General features: G+C 40.8%; 1 protein-coding gene across 1 annotated transcript; it reads right to left on the reverse strand.

Annotated features, from left to right (window-relative positions):
• Positions 1 to 371: 371 nt before the first annotated feature.
• On the reverse strand, positions 372 to 12,728 carry GRXCR2 (glutaredoxin and cysteine rich domain containing 2). Its single transcript, XM_039835910.1, has 3 exons — positions 12,355 to 12,728; positions 6,639 to 6,866; positions 372 to 1,142 (listed from the first exon to the last, which is right to left on the reverse strand). The coding sequence occupies exons 1-3, from the start codon at positions 12,688 to 12,690 to the stop codon at positions 960 to 962; spliced, it is 747 nt and encodes a 248-aa protein (XP_039691844.1). The 5' UTR covers positions 12,691 to 12,728; the 3' UTR covers positions 372 to 959.
• Positions 12,729 to 14,601: the final 1,873 nt, after the last annotated feature.

A 14,601-nucleotide genomic window follows, 5' to 3' on the forward strand; every position in this document is an offset into this window, starting at 1 on the left:
TAAGAGGAAAGAACTGTCCTCAATATGTGTAGTCACTGACAGTAGAGAGATTATTGCTAAAAATCATCCTTGGTTAGTTTTTCTGTTAGGTTTCCTATAGATATCTAGAAAATATCCACAGTCTTTTATGAAGAGATCATAGCTATATCTCAGACTTAAAGTTGATTTATTTATTTGGTAATAATTCAGGGACTGAATGAAGTCATATCACACACAAATACTGAAGCACCAAATTTATCATAGCTTTGACTTGGCTCACATCCTTAGCAGTTTAGAGGTGTGCAGAAATGTCTTATCTCATCCTAAGAAGGAGCACTGCTCATTGCCCACATAGATGTCACCCAAACACATCACACAGGAAACTTGGGACTTTGAAAGAAAGGCCTCCTCAGCTGGCCTGTCTTCAGCACGAAGCACATACACGCTGTTCGGTGTCCAGTGGCCTGCCGGTGCGTTCGGGCATTGGGCATCCCTTTCCTCTTCTGCGTAATTGAAAATTCGATTTGATCAATGACGATTTGAAATGCATTGTAAGAAACAGGAATTCGGTTCATCAGTAAACCTGCCTTTTTCATCCCTTTCTCACGGCATAAGTTTGCCAAATAACTCCCAACCAGAAAATGACTTTGACCTCCTGCCTGAAGTGTACATTTATTTGTTTGCTAGTGCAAGGAGATAGCTGAGCAAAGCCAAGGGGGATACACGCACACGTTCTTGGGAGGATTATTTCAGAACCCGTTTCAGAGCCGACTCTAATTCGAAAATGCCTCTGCCACTTAGACCCACATGGAGATGTTACTAGCCTCACGAAATGTCATCGGGTAATTGAGTTTTGCCAGTGGTGGAAGTGATTGCAGCCACCGTGGCTTCTTTGTGAGAAAGGGAAAAGGAGGAAGGGGGAGTTTATTAGAAATCACTTTAGGGAGGATGCAGTAAAAGTGGACATATAAAGCCACGGGCTATTGATTGCAAATCTGGCAAGGCTGCAGGCCATTCTCATTGCAGGCAGGGCACCGCAGGGCCCGGTAGGACTCCTTAAATCTGTTGGCCAGCATCGAGAACTTGCTGCCGTGGCACAGAGAACAGGTGGCACTGCCCGACCCTCGGCAGTGAAAGCAGTTGTCCTCTGGAAGCTCCCCTTCCTGCAAGAGATGGGTCAGGGTTTAGTTACAGCAGCAGTTCAAGTCTATTGTTCACATGCAGGTCACGATAGCACTGGGCTGCCGCAAAGGCTGGGGCAGAATAAGAGGAAACTGCCTCCCACAAATGTCAATGAAGAAATTGGCTAGAGGCATGGAATAATTGCAGCAATTTTACCAGAGAGGTTTTCCCTGATGGACATCTCTAGGATAGCATCCCCTGCCACCATGCCTTGCATTCTGTGAATTTATGTTCTTCACTGTCCTTGTTGCCATCCGATACATTATTTCTGTATGCTCCATAATGGCAAGGACTTCATTATCCTCATTGCCAAATATTAACATTGAACGCTTGTAGCATGGTGGTAGGTGCCAGGTGCTGTTCTAAGAGCTTTCTCTATATCAGTCCATCTAATCCCCACAACATCTCAGTGAGACGGCATAAGGATTATCATCTCCTTGTTACAGATGGGAAAATGTGACACCAAGGAGTTCAGTTATTCACTATTGGTCACAGCTTGGAAGAGGAAGAGACAGGTTTTGAAACAAGGAGGCTGAGCACCAGAGTTCACGCTCACAATCAAAGTGTGCACAGCCCCTCATTGTAGTTGTCCAAAGTAGGCACTCAAGAAAGATTGTTTTGTGTGCCTTAGAGACTGAGTGGATGAATGAGCCAATGTTACAATCCTTCAAAACTTAGCTCTGAACTCTTGCAATACTTAATCTTTGTTCTTTTGAGAACTGTGATAAGGCCTCAAGATTAAGAGCTCTGCTCTGGAGTCGGAAGCCTGGGACTGAGGCCTGTCTCTGACATCAACTACGCACCTTGGACAGTTCCCTTAACCTCTAAGTCCCCATTTCTTTACCTGTGAAATGGGCGTGATAATGCTTACTTCTCCGAGTAGCTGGACTATTAGATGAGAGAGTGTATGAAAATACTTTAATATATTATCTGGCATATTATGGGTTCTCCATAGGAGTTAGTTGACTTCTAAGCCTTGTTAGTAAGTGTCCAGTCCTCAACTCTTAACCTCCAGAAAATGCTCCCTTGTCTGCTGTTGTGTTCTTCCCCTAAGACATCTCAAGGAAATCGGCAATCTTTGCACTACTGTGCAAAGACCATGCATAGCCCATGAACCTTCCAATAAATAGAGATATGAGATCTATACCAGGTGGATCCAGCACCAAATCTTGTCCATTTCCCCTTCTAAACATCTCCCAAATCTATCAAGTTTTTTCCACCCCACAACCACAATCCTAGTCCAGACACCCACCAACTGTGGCATGAATTCAGTGTGGATCCTGCCTCCGGTCTTGTGGCTGTTCTCCCCACTGATGCCAATTTCATTAAGTTGGGTGCAATTGTGATTGCCACACAGCACTCAAGAAACCTTTTAATGAACACTTGCCTTACAGATAAACTTCAGATTAAAACCCAATCTCCTCAACTGATTTAAATTTTTCATTACTTCTTTCATCAGGCTCTTGTCCTTAGGTCTCACTCCAGCTGGTCTCCAGGGACCTTTCCCTACCTGCAACCCAGCCACTTTCTCCTTATATTCAGATGTCAGCTTAGCAGCATTTCCTTTGGGAAGCTTTGCCCACCCACACTGTGGACCAGGAGTCCCACTCTACTGAAAGCTCCTGCTGACTAGATAGAAAGCTCTCTGAGCTAGTCCCTTTCACCATCACTTCCTGGGCATCCAGTGCCAAGCACAATATTTGCTGTTCATGTATTTGCCGAATAAACAAACAATGATGTTTGAGAACCCTTCTCGATCTTAAATTCTAGGAACTACCAAGACACCTGGAGTCCACTGGGTACCTCCACCCAGCTAACACAGCTTTCTTACATAACCTAATAATAAAAATAATCTCTGAAAAGGGAGGCATAAAATAGTTCTGAAAATAGCTCCATCATGCTGCGAAGTATTTAAGAAGGCATTAGATTTTATTTATTCTAGATTTAGGAAATGGAAGTGATTATCCAACTGACAAAAACCTAAATAATGTCTGTGTACCCTTTTGTTAATATTTTATTGATTGTTGCCATGTTTTACTATATTAACAATGGAGAAATTTTTCTTCCCTTAAAGTATTCGAAATAAATATATTTGCCAAAATATTCTGAAAGCAAATTACCACAGTCTATTTTTCTGCCAAATCCACATGTTTTATGTTTTATACTTGATCCCAGTGAGATTTTAATGGTTTAAGTCAATGTTATCAAAGGAAGTACAGTTAAATCCTACCATAATTCTATATATGTGATTCAAAAATTATTTTGTATAGAACGCCGAGTCAGATATTGAAAGATTAATAAAACGACCTGGTGAGCCTGCTGTTGAGAAAGAACAGATCACTCACATTGTATCTGATGCATTATTAGAGGTTTTATTGGAGTTTCCAATCTTCCCTTGGGTTACTAAGCTTCTCCAACCACTCGCCCTCACTGTGCTCATTTAATTAATTAACGATTCATTAAATCAAGTATTTACTGAGCCTCTACTCTATACAAGGCATGCAGGATATAAGCTTCTGCTTTCCATTCTCATTTTTTAAAAATTACTATCAGAAAATATTTAGTAAGAGGACCTAGAACATAGCTGTAAAGCAGGCTTAGGTTCTAGAACCAACAAACCTCCCCAAACCACCTCTTACTAGATCCATGGCCAAGGAGCGGGGCTCTGCTTTCCTTGCAGACTCAAGGCTTGTGGAGCCCTGAAGATAGTAACCAGGAACCATTTGGAGGCTGCATGGTTAAGATTATGAGGTTGGTAGTCAGATGGACCTAGGCTTCACTCTTATCTCCAATGACCTCTGGCAAGTTACTTAACTTCTCGGAGCCTTAGTTTCTCAGCTACAGAATGAGATTACTAATAATACCTACCTCACAGAATCTTTGTGAGAATGAAGTAGACTACTGCATGGAGAGCATTGGGCATGGTATCTGGCTACCACAGGCCCTCATAAATCGCAGCTATTATTATTATTACTATTATTTCAAAAGCAAGATCATATAAAGCATAAAGAAGCCCAGATGATTTATGGTCTTGAGTCCACTGAACACAGGGCCAGAATTTTCCCCTTCCATGTTTCACTGTGGCTCAATTCTATTATCTTCTTTCTTCTCTTTTATAGTTAATACATAGCTTCAGCACGGCCTGGCTTTTGGCCTTGCCCTGCTCTTTCATCAATGTCCCCACTGTTTCTCTGTTCTGTACAACACAAGAGTCTCTTGGTCAGAAGGGACTCTTTGGTGTCCTTTGACCCTTCTTTTTTTAAGAATAAACTTGTCTGGGCATTTACTGCATGAAGGATTGGGCAAACAAATAGCAATTTAAAACAGAGTTTAAAGGACAGGCAAGTAAAGTATGACCTTTCACAGCAATTTTCTGCTGCATGCCTCCATCCTGGTTTATGGTATCACAGCTAAAAAACATGAATCTCTCCAAATTGAATTTAAAGGTAATTGTCATATCAGGCCTAGTGTTGCTTTTTCATTCAGGGCCGCAATGTGACCCGTATTTTACCATTTCGGGCCCTCTTCTAAAAATATATGCTCCTACCAACTACAATATGGTATGAAAAATAATAGAATTAATGAATTTTAAAGTGGGAACAGAATGCTTTGGATCACATTGTTTAGTTGTCAGCCTGCTGGTATGCTAGGTTCTGAATAGGGCTATATAGAAGGCAAGAAAAGGTAGAGGCAGAATACTTCTTATCAGCTGGTACGTGGGTCCCAAATTCCAATATTCTTTGCACAAACACTTAACTAATATTTACTGGGTGCGATTATGTGCCAGGCTCTATTGTGGGGGAGGAGATTAAACTACTATGTTACACCCAACATAAACATGGTCCCCACCCTCATGGAGATCAAATCCTAGAAGGTGAGAACAAACATTAACCAAATAATTACACAAATAAATGTAAGATTGCAACTGTGAGGACAAATGTCAGGTGCCCTGAGGGGCCCTTTCTTGGGGATTTGAGCCTCCTGGACGCCAGGGGAGGCCCCTCTGAGGAAATGCTATCTCCACTGAGATCGCAGGGGCTGAGGGCCAGATGGTGGGGAATCTGCAGAACATCCCAGGCACAGAGAAACTGCCTCTGGCAGGAAAGAACAAAGATTGGAGGGGTGGCTAGAAGGGCAGTGTGTCTGGGGTAGAGAGAATGAAGAGAGACATATAAGAAGAGATGAGGCTGAAGAGGCCAAGAGTGGCCAGGCTACATAGTGCTTTCCAGAACAAGTGAGGAGTTTGGGCTTTATACCAAGTGATGAGAGGCCATTGAAAGTTTTGGATGGGGGAAAAAGGTGATGAAGGGGTGACACGATCAAATCTGCATTTTAAAAATATATTATCAAGTGTGAGATCAGGTTGGAAAGAGACATAAGTGGCTGTGAGCAGAACTTTAACAGGAGCCTTTGCTGGAGTCTGGTCATGACCTCGTTCCTGTCCCCTAAACTCTCCCAGGGTGGGGACATCCCTCAAGTGCAATGAAGCCCTGGGCCCATTTTGTTACATCAACTTTTAGGAGGTGAGAGTGAGTCCCACAGAAAGCTTCAAGTCCCAAAAGATGGAATCTAAAGAGAAAATTCATTTCTGCTGCTATCCAAGCTTTTACTCTCTCAGCTTAAATTCATCAAAATTGCATTTCCCCAACCTTGCACTGTGAAGTAATGAATATCATCACTCTTCCCCCTCATCCGAGCATGTCTGAGCAATGGTTTCCAAGGTGGGGAGTGCACACCTCTGTGAGGTGTGAGGACAAAAGTATTCAAACTATATTTTTACCTAAAAAAGGCAAAAGAAAAAAAAAAGCTTTAATAATATTTTCAAAAGAAATTGTTATACTAATTTTTAATAAACTAGTTGGCACTGGCACCCTCTAAGACAGGCAGTCACTAGAAAAATGTACCCCAGGGACCCTGGAATAAGCGTGATGTAAAGTGACAACAGTGTCTTGGATCATTTTTTCATTTTCAGCGTACTGCAAAATACTGCAGATTATTGTGCCTGGTCTAGTGGATTTACAAATTACATTGCTTAGTTTTAACTGAACTAATTTTATAAAATCTAAAGCCTCTCAGTTTTATAAGATTTCTCCAAGGAAACTGTGGGTTGAGTGAGGATAACACCAATAATAGAAGCAGAAGCAAACCCATAAGAAAATTACAGAGCTGATTTTTGCTATCTCTACAGCAAGACGTTCTAAGCCAAGCCACATTGCAAAGTGAAAACAACAGCTACCTAATTAGACCTCAAAAGAAGTCATTAGAAGTGTTTGAAATATGGACTTGATAACTATTATTTGCTAACAATGCACCATTAAAATATAATAAACTTAAAATTCCTTAACATCTTTAGTATTCAGACACCTTTAAGTCGTCATGTACAAAAGTTTTTACTTAAGTAGTGCCCAATCAAAACAACCTGAAGACCACCGCAGTAGGGCCAGCTCTGAATAGGACAGCAAATGGCCGTGACACACCTGTGGGTACTGGTTGTGGGGGAACGTGCTGTCAGTCTCTGGCAAAGGCCTGTCATTCTGGTCACTGTCTCCATAGATTTCTTCTTTGCTCATCAGAGACTCTTCCTCGGCTTCCTCTTCCTTCTGGAGAATTTTCCTCATGAAGTCTCTCTTGTCCATTGGGGTTCGAATGATTTTCAGGTTATTAGTATAGATGATTATCTTTCCAAAATCTATAATAGGTGGGGACTAGAGAAATGGAGAATGAGCATGGAACCTCCACCAGCAATCACCTACCTGTTCAACATCCCAAGGAATTGGAGAGAGGGATCTTCTACCGCCTGGCACTTGTGATGCCATCAGACCACAAAGCTACAGTTCATTCCCTGGTTTGTTTGCTTTCTCTGAAAACCATGACAACCATCTTCCTTCTTCCTGTTGGTGGTAACCGAATGAAGATGAACTAGTCATGTAACTAGAGTGTAAGACTGCAGAGTAGGGTCCAAAGTGTCTATTCTGCCACACAGCACAGCAGCTGATGCAGCCAGGCACAATGCATGCTTAATAAACATGCAGAAATGCTCTTTTTAAAATAAACAGCTCTCCAAAGTTTTTTCTATGAATAAATAGTAGTAGATACAATTCATTGAGCATTATTATTATTGTGTCAAGCATCATGCTAAGCATTTTACAAACATTACCTCACTTCCCCCTGATGCTATGATTTCCCCATTGTCTACAGACAAAGAGACCAAGTCTCAGTGGGGTGAGGTGTCTCCCAAGGTTACAGAGTTCCTAGGGTCTGTGGAAGGAATTCAAACCCAGGTCTATCTCACTCTAAAATTCATATCCTTAACACCTACACTGAAATATTCACAAGCACTTTCCCCCCAAAACATAAGATCATTATATTTATTTATATATATATATTAATTTATATGTGTATATGCTGTCATAACATTTTTTATTATTTGTATAATATAAATTCTTTTTATGTCAATAAATGTACTTCTATAGCATCATTATTAATAGCTTATGTCTCTTGCATGGATTTCTCACGTGTTCCCTCATTCACTGAGGAATAATTTGGACAATGCTACAAAGCAGCAGAGAAGCATGGTGGTAAACGCTTAGAGATTACTTAACTATGAACACGTATTTCTTCCCAGAGCTAGGATAACCTGCAAGGAAATTACACTGGATCCCAATTTTACTGTTCACCAATTGTGAGACGCAGGAGAGTCATTTGGCCTCAGGTTGCTCACCCGCAAATGGTCTGACATCTAGCTGTTAGGCACCACCATAGACTAACTAGTCATTAAAACATAAAATATTTCTACACCAGGTGGCAAATAGGTGCTGTCCTGAAACTCCTGAGAGCCCTCCTGTTATTCCAGCGTCTCTTCAGGGAGCCCCTAACATCCCAAAAAACAGTAACATAGGAATTAAGGCTTAGGACCCCCAGTGTCAGGCTGCTGCCCCAACACTCTGATGGCTTCTGGGCTGACTGAGCAATATCCCTGTGGTTAAATATTTTGACTCTCATCCCTGAGGCTAATTATATCATCTTCTAGGGGTGGAAGTACTGTGAAGAATATATAAAACGGTTTGCAAAAGCCGAAGATACCACGCAAACAGTGGGCATTGTTACCACTGTTGTTATTAAAAACTGTTTTTAGTAGTGCATGCACAATCGTGCTACACAACTAAATGCCTCTGCCTGAAATATCTTGCCAAATCTATTTACATACTACATTTAAGCAGTCTCATATCTAAAGCTCTCATGTATTCAGTCACAGCTTGGTTTGAGCAGGACTTCAAGATTCAGATCCTCTTCCTTGAAACATCCACAGAGTTTTCAATAATTATTTATGAGGCCACAAGCTTCCTACCTGGCCCTGTTTTCCCTCTCTCTCTTCTAGGGATCATGTGGCAGCTTCCATTTCCCATTGTTTGATGCACACCGGGTTCCTGTTTCACACTCTGGACTATCGGTTTCTGAACATCAGAAGATAAAGATGGTGGCACTTTTGGAAGGTTCTAGTTCCACTTCCAGTAATAGCTGAAGAGTTCAGTAACTAGGGAGGGTTTTGTTTTTGTTTTGCATCTTCAGCTGGTTTTCGAGGCAAAATTCTCAATGTACTTAAAAAAAAAGTCTACAGTTATCTGGTTCAACCTCCTGCCTCTAAGCTGGTCAACATCTGAAACACTCGAAAGAGTAAATTTACTTTTAATGTATTCCAAAGATGGATGGTCCTAAATCACCCTTACGGTGTATTTAAGTTTCAGTCACCCCAACAGCCAAGTTCTTCCTTGTGGCTAAGCAAGCTCTCCAGGTGTAACTAAAGTTCACATTATCTGGTTCCATCCAATCACCTGTGAGGAACACCCACTCTGACAGTACAGAGGGCTGGGATGGAGCCAGGAATTCTTTGTCTCCTTCCACAGTGCTGGGATGGTAACCTGTGTTATAAATACTCTGATGTCAGTGGCAGCGTGCCAAGATTGCAATTCAGTCACCACGAAACCTTTCCACTTCTGTGTTTAAATGCAGAATCTCCTTACTGGGTACTAGAAACTCGACAGGCTTTGGAGGCAGGCAGACCTGAGTTTAAATTTTATTCAAATGTTATTTGACAGTTGTGTGAGAAGTGCGAATTATTTAACCCCTATGAACTTCCGTTTTCCAATTTGTAAGATTCCTTCTCATAGAATTATTGTGAAGATGAAATTACATATGTACAAAGCGGGTGTTCAGTAAATATTACTTCCCTTTCTTTCCCTTCCATTTTTTTAATGTACTTTATAAACATCAGTCATTTTCCATTCCTTAAAATATCTGATTGTTTATAACCACTTTCTCTATCCATCACATAAAATCTTAAAAAGACTTAATATTTCTTCCATAAGAATCCAGTCATTATCCAATGGTAGGTAACATTTACTGAGCATATGCAATGTGCCAGGCACAATGATTGCTAAGAGCTTCTTATGTATCACCTCTTTCTAATCACCACAGCCATCTCCGTGAGCAGGTGCTTTTATTACTCTCATATCCCAGATTATAACACCGCAGCTCTGCAACGTTAAGGACCTTGCCCAAGCTCACACAGTAAGTGGGTAGAATGGACATCAAGCCCAGGTTTAACTGACATCAAAGCCTTTGCTTTTTAGGAAAAAAAAATTTTTTTTAATGTGGTAAAATATACATAACATAAAATTTACTATTTTAACCATTTCTAAGTGTACAGTCCAGCGGCATTAGGTATACTCACACTGCTGTGTAACCATGACCACCATCCATCTCCAGAACTTTTTCTTATTCCCAAACTGAAACTCTGTACCCATTAAACAATAACTGTCGCTTCTCCCCTCCCTAAGCCCCTGGCAACCACCATTCTACTTTTTGTCTCTAAAATCTGACTGACTACTCTAGGTATCTCATATAAGTGGAATCATACAATTGTCTTTTTGTGACTGGCTTATTTCACGTAGCATATGTCTTCAGGTTTCATTCATAGCATATGTCTGAATTTCCTTCCTCTTCAAGGCTGAATAATATTCCATTGTCTGTGTATATTACATTTATCTACTGATGGACATTTAGGTTGTTTTCACCATTGGGCAATTGTGAATAAAGCTTCTTTGATCATAGGTATACAAATATCTGTTCAAGTTCAGAGCCTTTATTTTTAATTATTATGCTTACCTGTTACTCAAATTGCCTCAACTTTAATTATGATGCTTAACTGCTACCCAAATTACCTCATAACCAATATTTACTAGGGGTTATTTTACAATGGGATTCACTATTCTACCAATATTCACCAATATTTACTAGGGGTTATTTTACAATGGGATTCATGAAAAATCATGACTTCCCACCTCTCATTTCCTTATTTTTCAGAAATCCCACATTGACAACCTGTTTTGGTGGGTGGAGCTGCATGAATCCATCTTGACCACTCTCATACTCAGAGGCTGGCTAGGCTGGGCTATAGCATTTGGTCAGGCAACAAAGAAAACAAGGAAAACTAAACCACGCAGGAATTTAATCCTGGACATGGCCTCTAGGGCACTGTGTTTAAACCAACTGTGCCATGCCGCCCTGAGACTCAGTTATCTGGTTTTATAAATCCATGCCTAATCATACATTTACAAAAATGCCAAGTTTGACATGTGACTTATGAAGGTCAAGCAGTCCAATATTTTCTACTGTGGCCTTGTACAGAGTACTGTATACACTACAACTTTGTAAATTCTAAACCTACAAATAAGATTTAGGTAAAAAGAAATACTATACGTACAAGACATAGCTAAGTACCTAGAGCATAATAAGCACTCGCTAAATGGTAACTATTATTATTATCATCAACATTTAAGATCGTTATTATTAATGATCTTATTTTCTAAAAAGGAGCATTCCATAGGGCAAAAACATGGGGAATCAGAAGACTGAAGTTCTTATTCTGACTCTGCATCTAGTGACCCTATAATATTCAGTGAGTCCCTTCACAATTCAGTGTTCAATTTTCCTCATCTGCAAAATTGGAATGATCACACTTTACCTTTCTCCTCATGGTTGTGGTGAAGACATAATAGTATGTGACATTGCTTTGTAATGCATAAGTCATTCCGCTAACACGAGGGGCTATCCTATTCATTCTAGCCCTCTCAGTACCAAAACAAAACAAAACAAAACAAAAAAAACTCCACAATTAGCATTGTCTTTGATAAATGTGGACATGCCCATAATTATACTTTTATCAATGCTAGCAAGGCCAATACATTTGTCTGCTATAGATATATATTATCTGTTTCCAAAGGAAACTACCAATAAAAATAATTAGAGTAATTATCTGAATTTCACATTTTAAAGATGAGAACAAATCCTGCTGTGCTATTCATTAATAACCTGGTGCATTATGTAATTGTATTTCATCTTTAAAATAAGGCCTTCATAAGTCCCACTGGCAGAAAGCATATACATATCTCCTATTACATTTTGGAAATGATTATTTTTCCATGCTCTTAACTAAAAAAAAAAAAAAATCATGTATAGGCTTTTGATTATCCAAGGTACTGGGGAACATAATTGAAATCCACAAATAAAATACATGTTTCAACTGAGCTATTAGCTCAAACTTCTTCCATTTGTAACATTTCCTCTGGTTGATTTGCTTTTCACCCTCTCTCCCCAGCACTCTGCCTACTCAGATTTATGCTAATAAGCAATAGAAAAAACAAACAAACAAACAAACAACAGACATTTTTAAAAATCAGGCAGCAAGAGGGAGATAGGGGGAAAAAAAAGACCTGGATAAACCACAAGCTGAATAATTGCCTGGAGTAAAATGAGCACCTTCAAACGCTCAGCTCTCTCAGGAAACAAGACAACCCATTGTTGCCTAATTTTCTAAGATGGCAGAGTCTGGTGGCCTGAAAACCACTGCACATCTATTTAATTTACTTACTGAGACAACCCAGGCAAAGACCCAATTACAATTTCTTACCCTGGCTGGAATGTGAATACTATCTATGCTTATTGCACTTTATAATAAGTAATCAACAGCATGTTATTCTTGCCTCAGAAATATCCTAAGGGCGACTTCCCATTGGGTGCACCCTCAACCCTGGTTGGTACTGGAGCATGAGCATGATATAAATTTGAAACATTTAGGTATTTCTCTAAACACACTTTAGTCCTTAGAGCTTATACACCATATACAATACCAACCTTATGGTCATTTGCCTTGTAATCGTTGAAAAGAGGCTGGCTGCCCGCCAAAGTGTATGCACTGCCCTCTCTAAACACGCTGATCCTTTGAGCAGTCAGCTTAGGGAAGTATGGTTGGGGTTTGGGGGCTTCCCCAGACCCATAAACACCATCCATTGGTTCAAGGGACTCTTGGAGAAAACTGTGAGGGTATTCCTCCTTTGGCGATTCTAACTCCTGCCCATCCTCAAAGACCTGCTTCAACACTCGGCCGCTGTAGGAGGAAGAGATTTTAAATCGTACTTTCCGGGGTTTGCTGTCACTCTTCTGGTTCAGCTTCTTCTCAGGGTCCTCCATGAGCAGAAATGTCCCCTGTGGTTTCCAGGCTTCAGTGTAGCCAGTGAAACTTGTAGCTCTGAGAAAAAGGCACTTTATTTTCTCTCCTCCTGCATATAATTAATTCAAGTCGCTGCTGGGAGATGCTCAATTTACAGCAACTGACACCTGCACATTAAATATTGATAGACTCTCACACGAAAGCAGGCAGTTATGGGTTTATGAAGTAGAGGGAGCATAAGACAAGGTTGGGTGCCCCCTGAATCCCAAATTCACCCAGAACTTCACCTCAACCCTGGCTTTTCCTAACCTAAGTATGAGTAGGTTTATTTAGACTGAACAAGTACCAGTTCAATAATGATCAGTTACTCAGTCAGTTAGCAAATGTCTAGTTATTCTTACCAACGGCTATGATCTAATAAGCATTTAATATGTATCAGAGATTTTTACATGCATTATCTTACGTCATCCTCACAATCACCCTACAATAAAAGTATTAGTATCTCTGATTTACAGAGGGGAAAGTGAGGCTCAGAGCAGTTTCCTTATTTATTTACTTTAACACAGCTACGTAAGTGACAGAACAGGGATTCGAACTCAGTTCTGACTCCAAACCCCATGACCAGTCCACTAAGCCAAAACTTTTTAAATCATGTCTCAAGGAGTCCTAGACAAGAAGCCACAGGTCTCCATGTAAGGATTCCTTGCATTAACCAAGCAGTTCCATTTATATCTATTTTATAATTAAGATTCATTTGCAAGCACCGCTCTAGGCCCCACAGCCTATTGTATGTAGACAGTGCCCAAATGCCCACTGTGAGATAGCCACTGTGGTGACCGAGAGAAGTGTGAGATTTGGGGCTTGAGAATGACAGTCCTACAATCTAGTTTAGGAAACAGACCAAAGACATATGAAATAATAGCCTCCTGCTTAGGGAGCAAACTGTCCACTGCTGACTCTCAGCATAGCTATTCCGGAAAAGAATGGTCCCTATGAGGACAAGGATGGAAGAAAAAGGCTTTTAAGGAAAGTGCCTCTTCAACAATGGGTTAGATTTGAGGAACCGGAATGTGGAGATTAAGCTTTGTCCCTGGCTTTGTTAATGACATCGTCATTTACTCAGTTGCCCAGACTGACTTCTCTCATACTCCTGCGACCATTCCTAGGGATTCTATCACCACTGCCTTCTTTCATCCCCTCCCCCGCCACCTCATCACTTCTGTGTTCACAGTTGCAGCAGCCTCGTAATGACTTCCCCACCCACCCACAAGTCCACTCTCCACACTGATGCCGCAGCGACTTCCGGAAACACAGGTTTGCGAATGTCAATCTCCTGCATAAGAAGTCCGAACACTTCCATGCAGCAGGCAAAGTTCCTCAAAATCTAACCGTACCTTCCTGTCCAGCCTCGTCCTCTGTCATTCTTCTAGGCGCTGCCTGAGATCGGTGTTCCAGGCACACCAACGAGCTAACTGGTTTTATCAAAACCACAGGTTTCTGTCTCTTATCCAGTACTCTGTTCCTGGATTGAAATGTCAAACTTCCACTCCTCCTCCAAGTCACACCTCAAATGTCACTGCTTCTGTGACATCTGAGGTGTGACTTGGAGGAGGAGTGGAAGTTTGACACTGGGAGAAGGCCACGGAACTGTGGACCTACCGCTATTAGGTGCTCTTGTTTTCTCATACTATTCCTGTGTTCCCCTCCACTAAACTGTGAACACCACAGAGTCAGAAGCTGTCTTTACTATTTGTCTACCTCCAATGTTTATAAAAGTGCCTGGTACCTAATAGAAGTCAGTTAATAACTGTTGAATCAATGACTTCCAGGTGAGAGAAATCAAATCAATAAAACTTTTGGAATAGGAGTTAAACATATTTTGTGGAGAATAGTGAAGGTGTCAAGAAAGTTGTCAAGAGAAACATCTACAT

Source organism: Pteropus medius, unplaced genomic scaffold, assembly GCF_902729225.1.
Source record: "Pteropus medius unplaced genomic scaffold, Ma_sr-lr_union100, whole genome shotgun sequence".
Lineage (NCBI taxonomy): Eukaryota > Metazoa > Chordata > Mammalia > Chiroptera > Pteropodidae > Pteropus > Pteropus medius.

What these genes read in the sequence shown, in the direction of transcription:
- GRXCR2 (XM_039835910.1), bottom strand. Translation starts at nt 12,690, where the DNA reads ATGGAGGACCCTGAGAAGAAGCTGAACCAGAAGAGTGACAGCAAACCC. An exon ending in ACAAGGCAAATGACCATAAG is followed by an intron (nt 6,867 to 12,354) that starts GTTGGTATTGTA and finishes CCATTTCTCTAG; the next exon opens with TCCCCACCTATTATAGATTT. An exon ending in CCCACAACCAGTACCCACAG is followed by an intron (nt 1,143 to 6,638) that starts GTGTGTCACGGC and finishes CATCTCTTGCAG; the next exon opens with GAAGGGGAGCTTCCAGAGGA.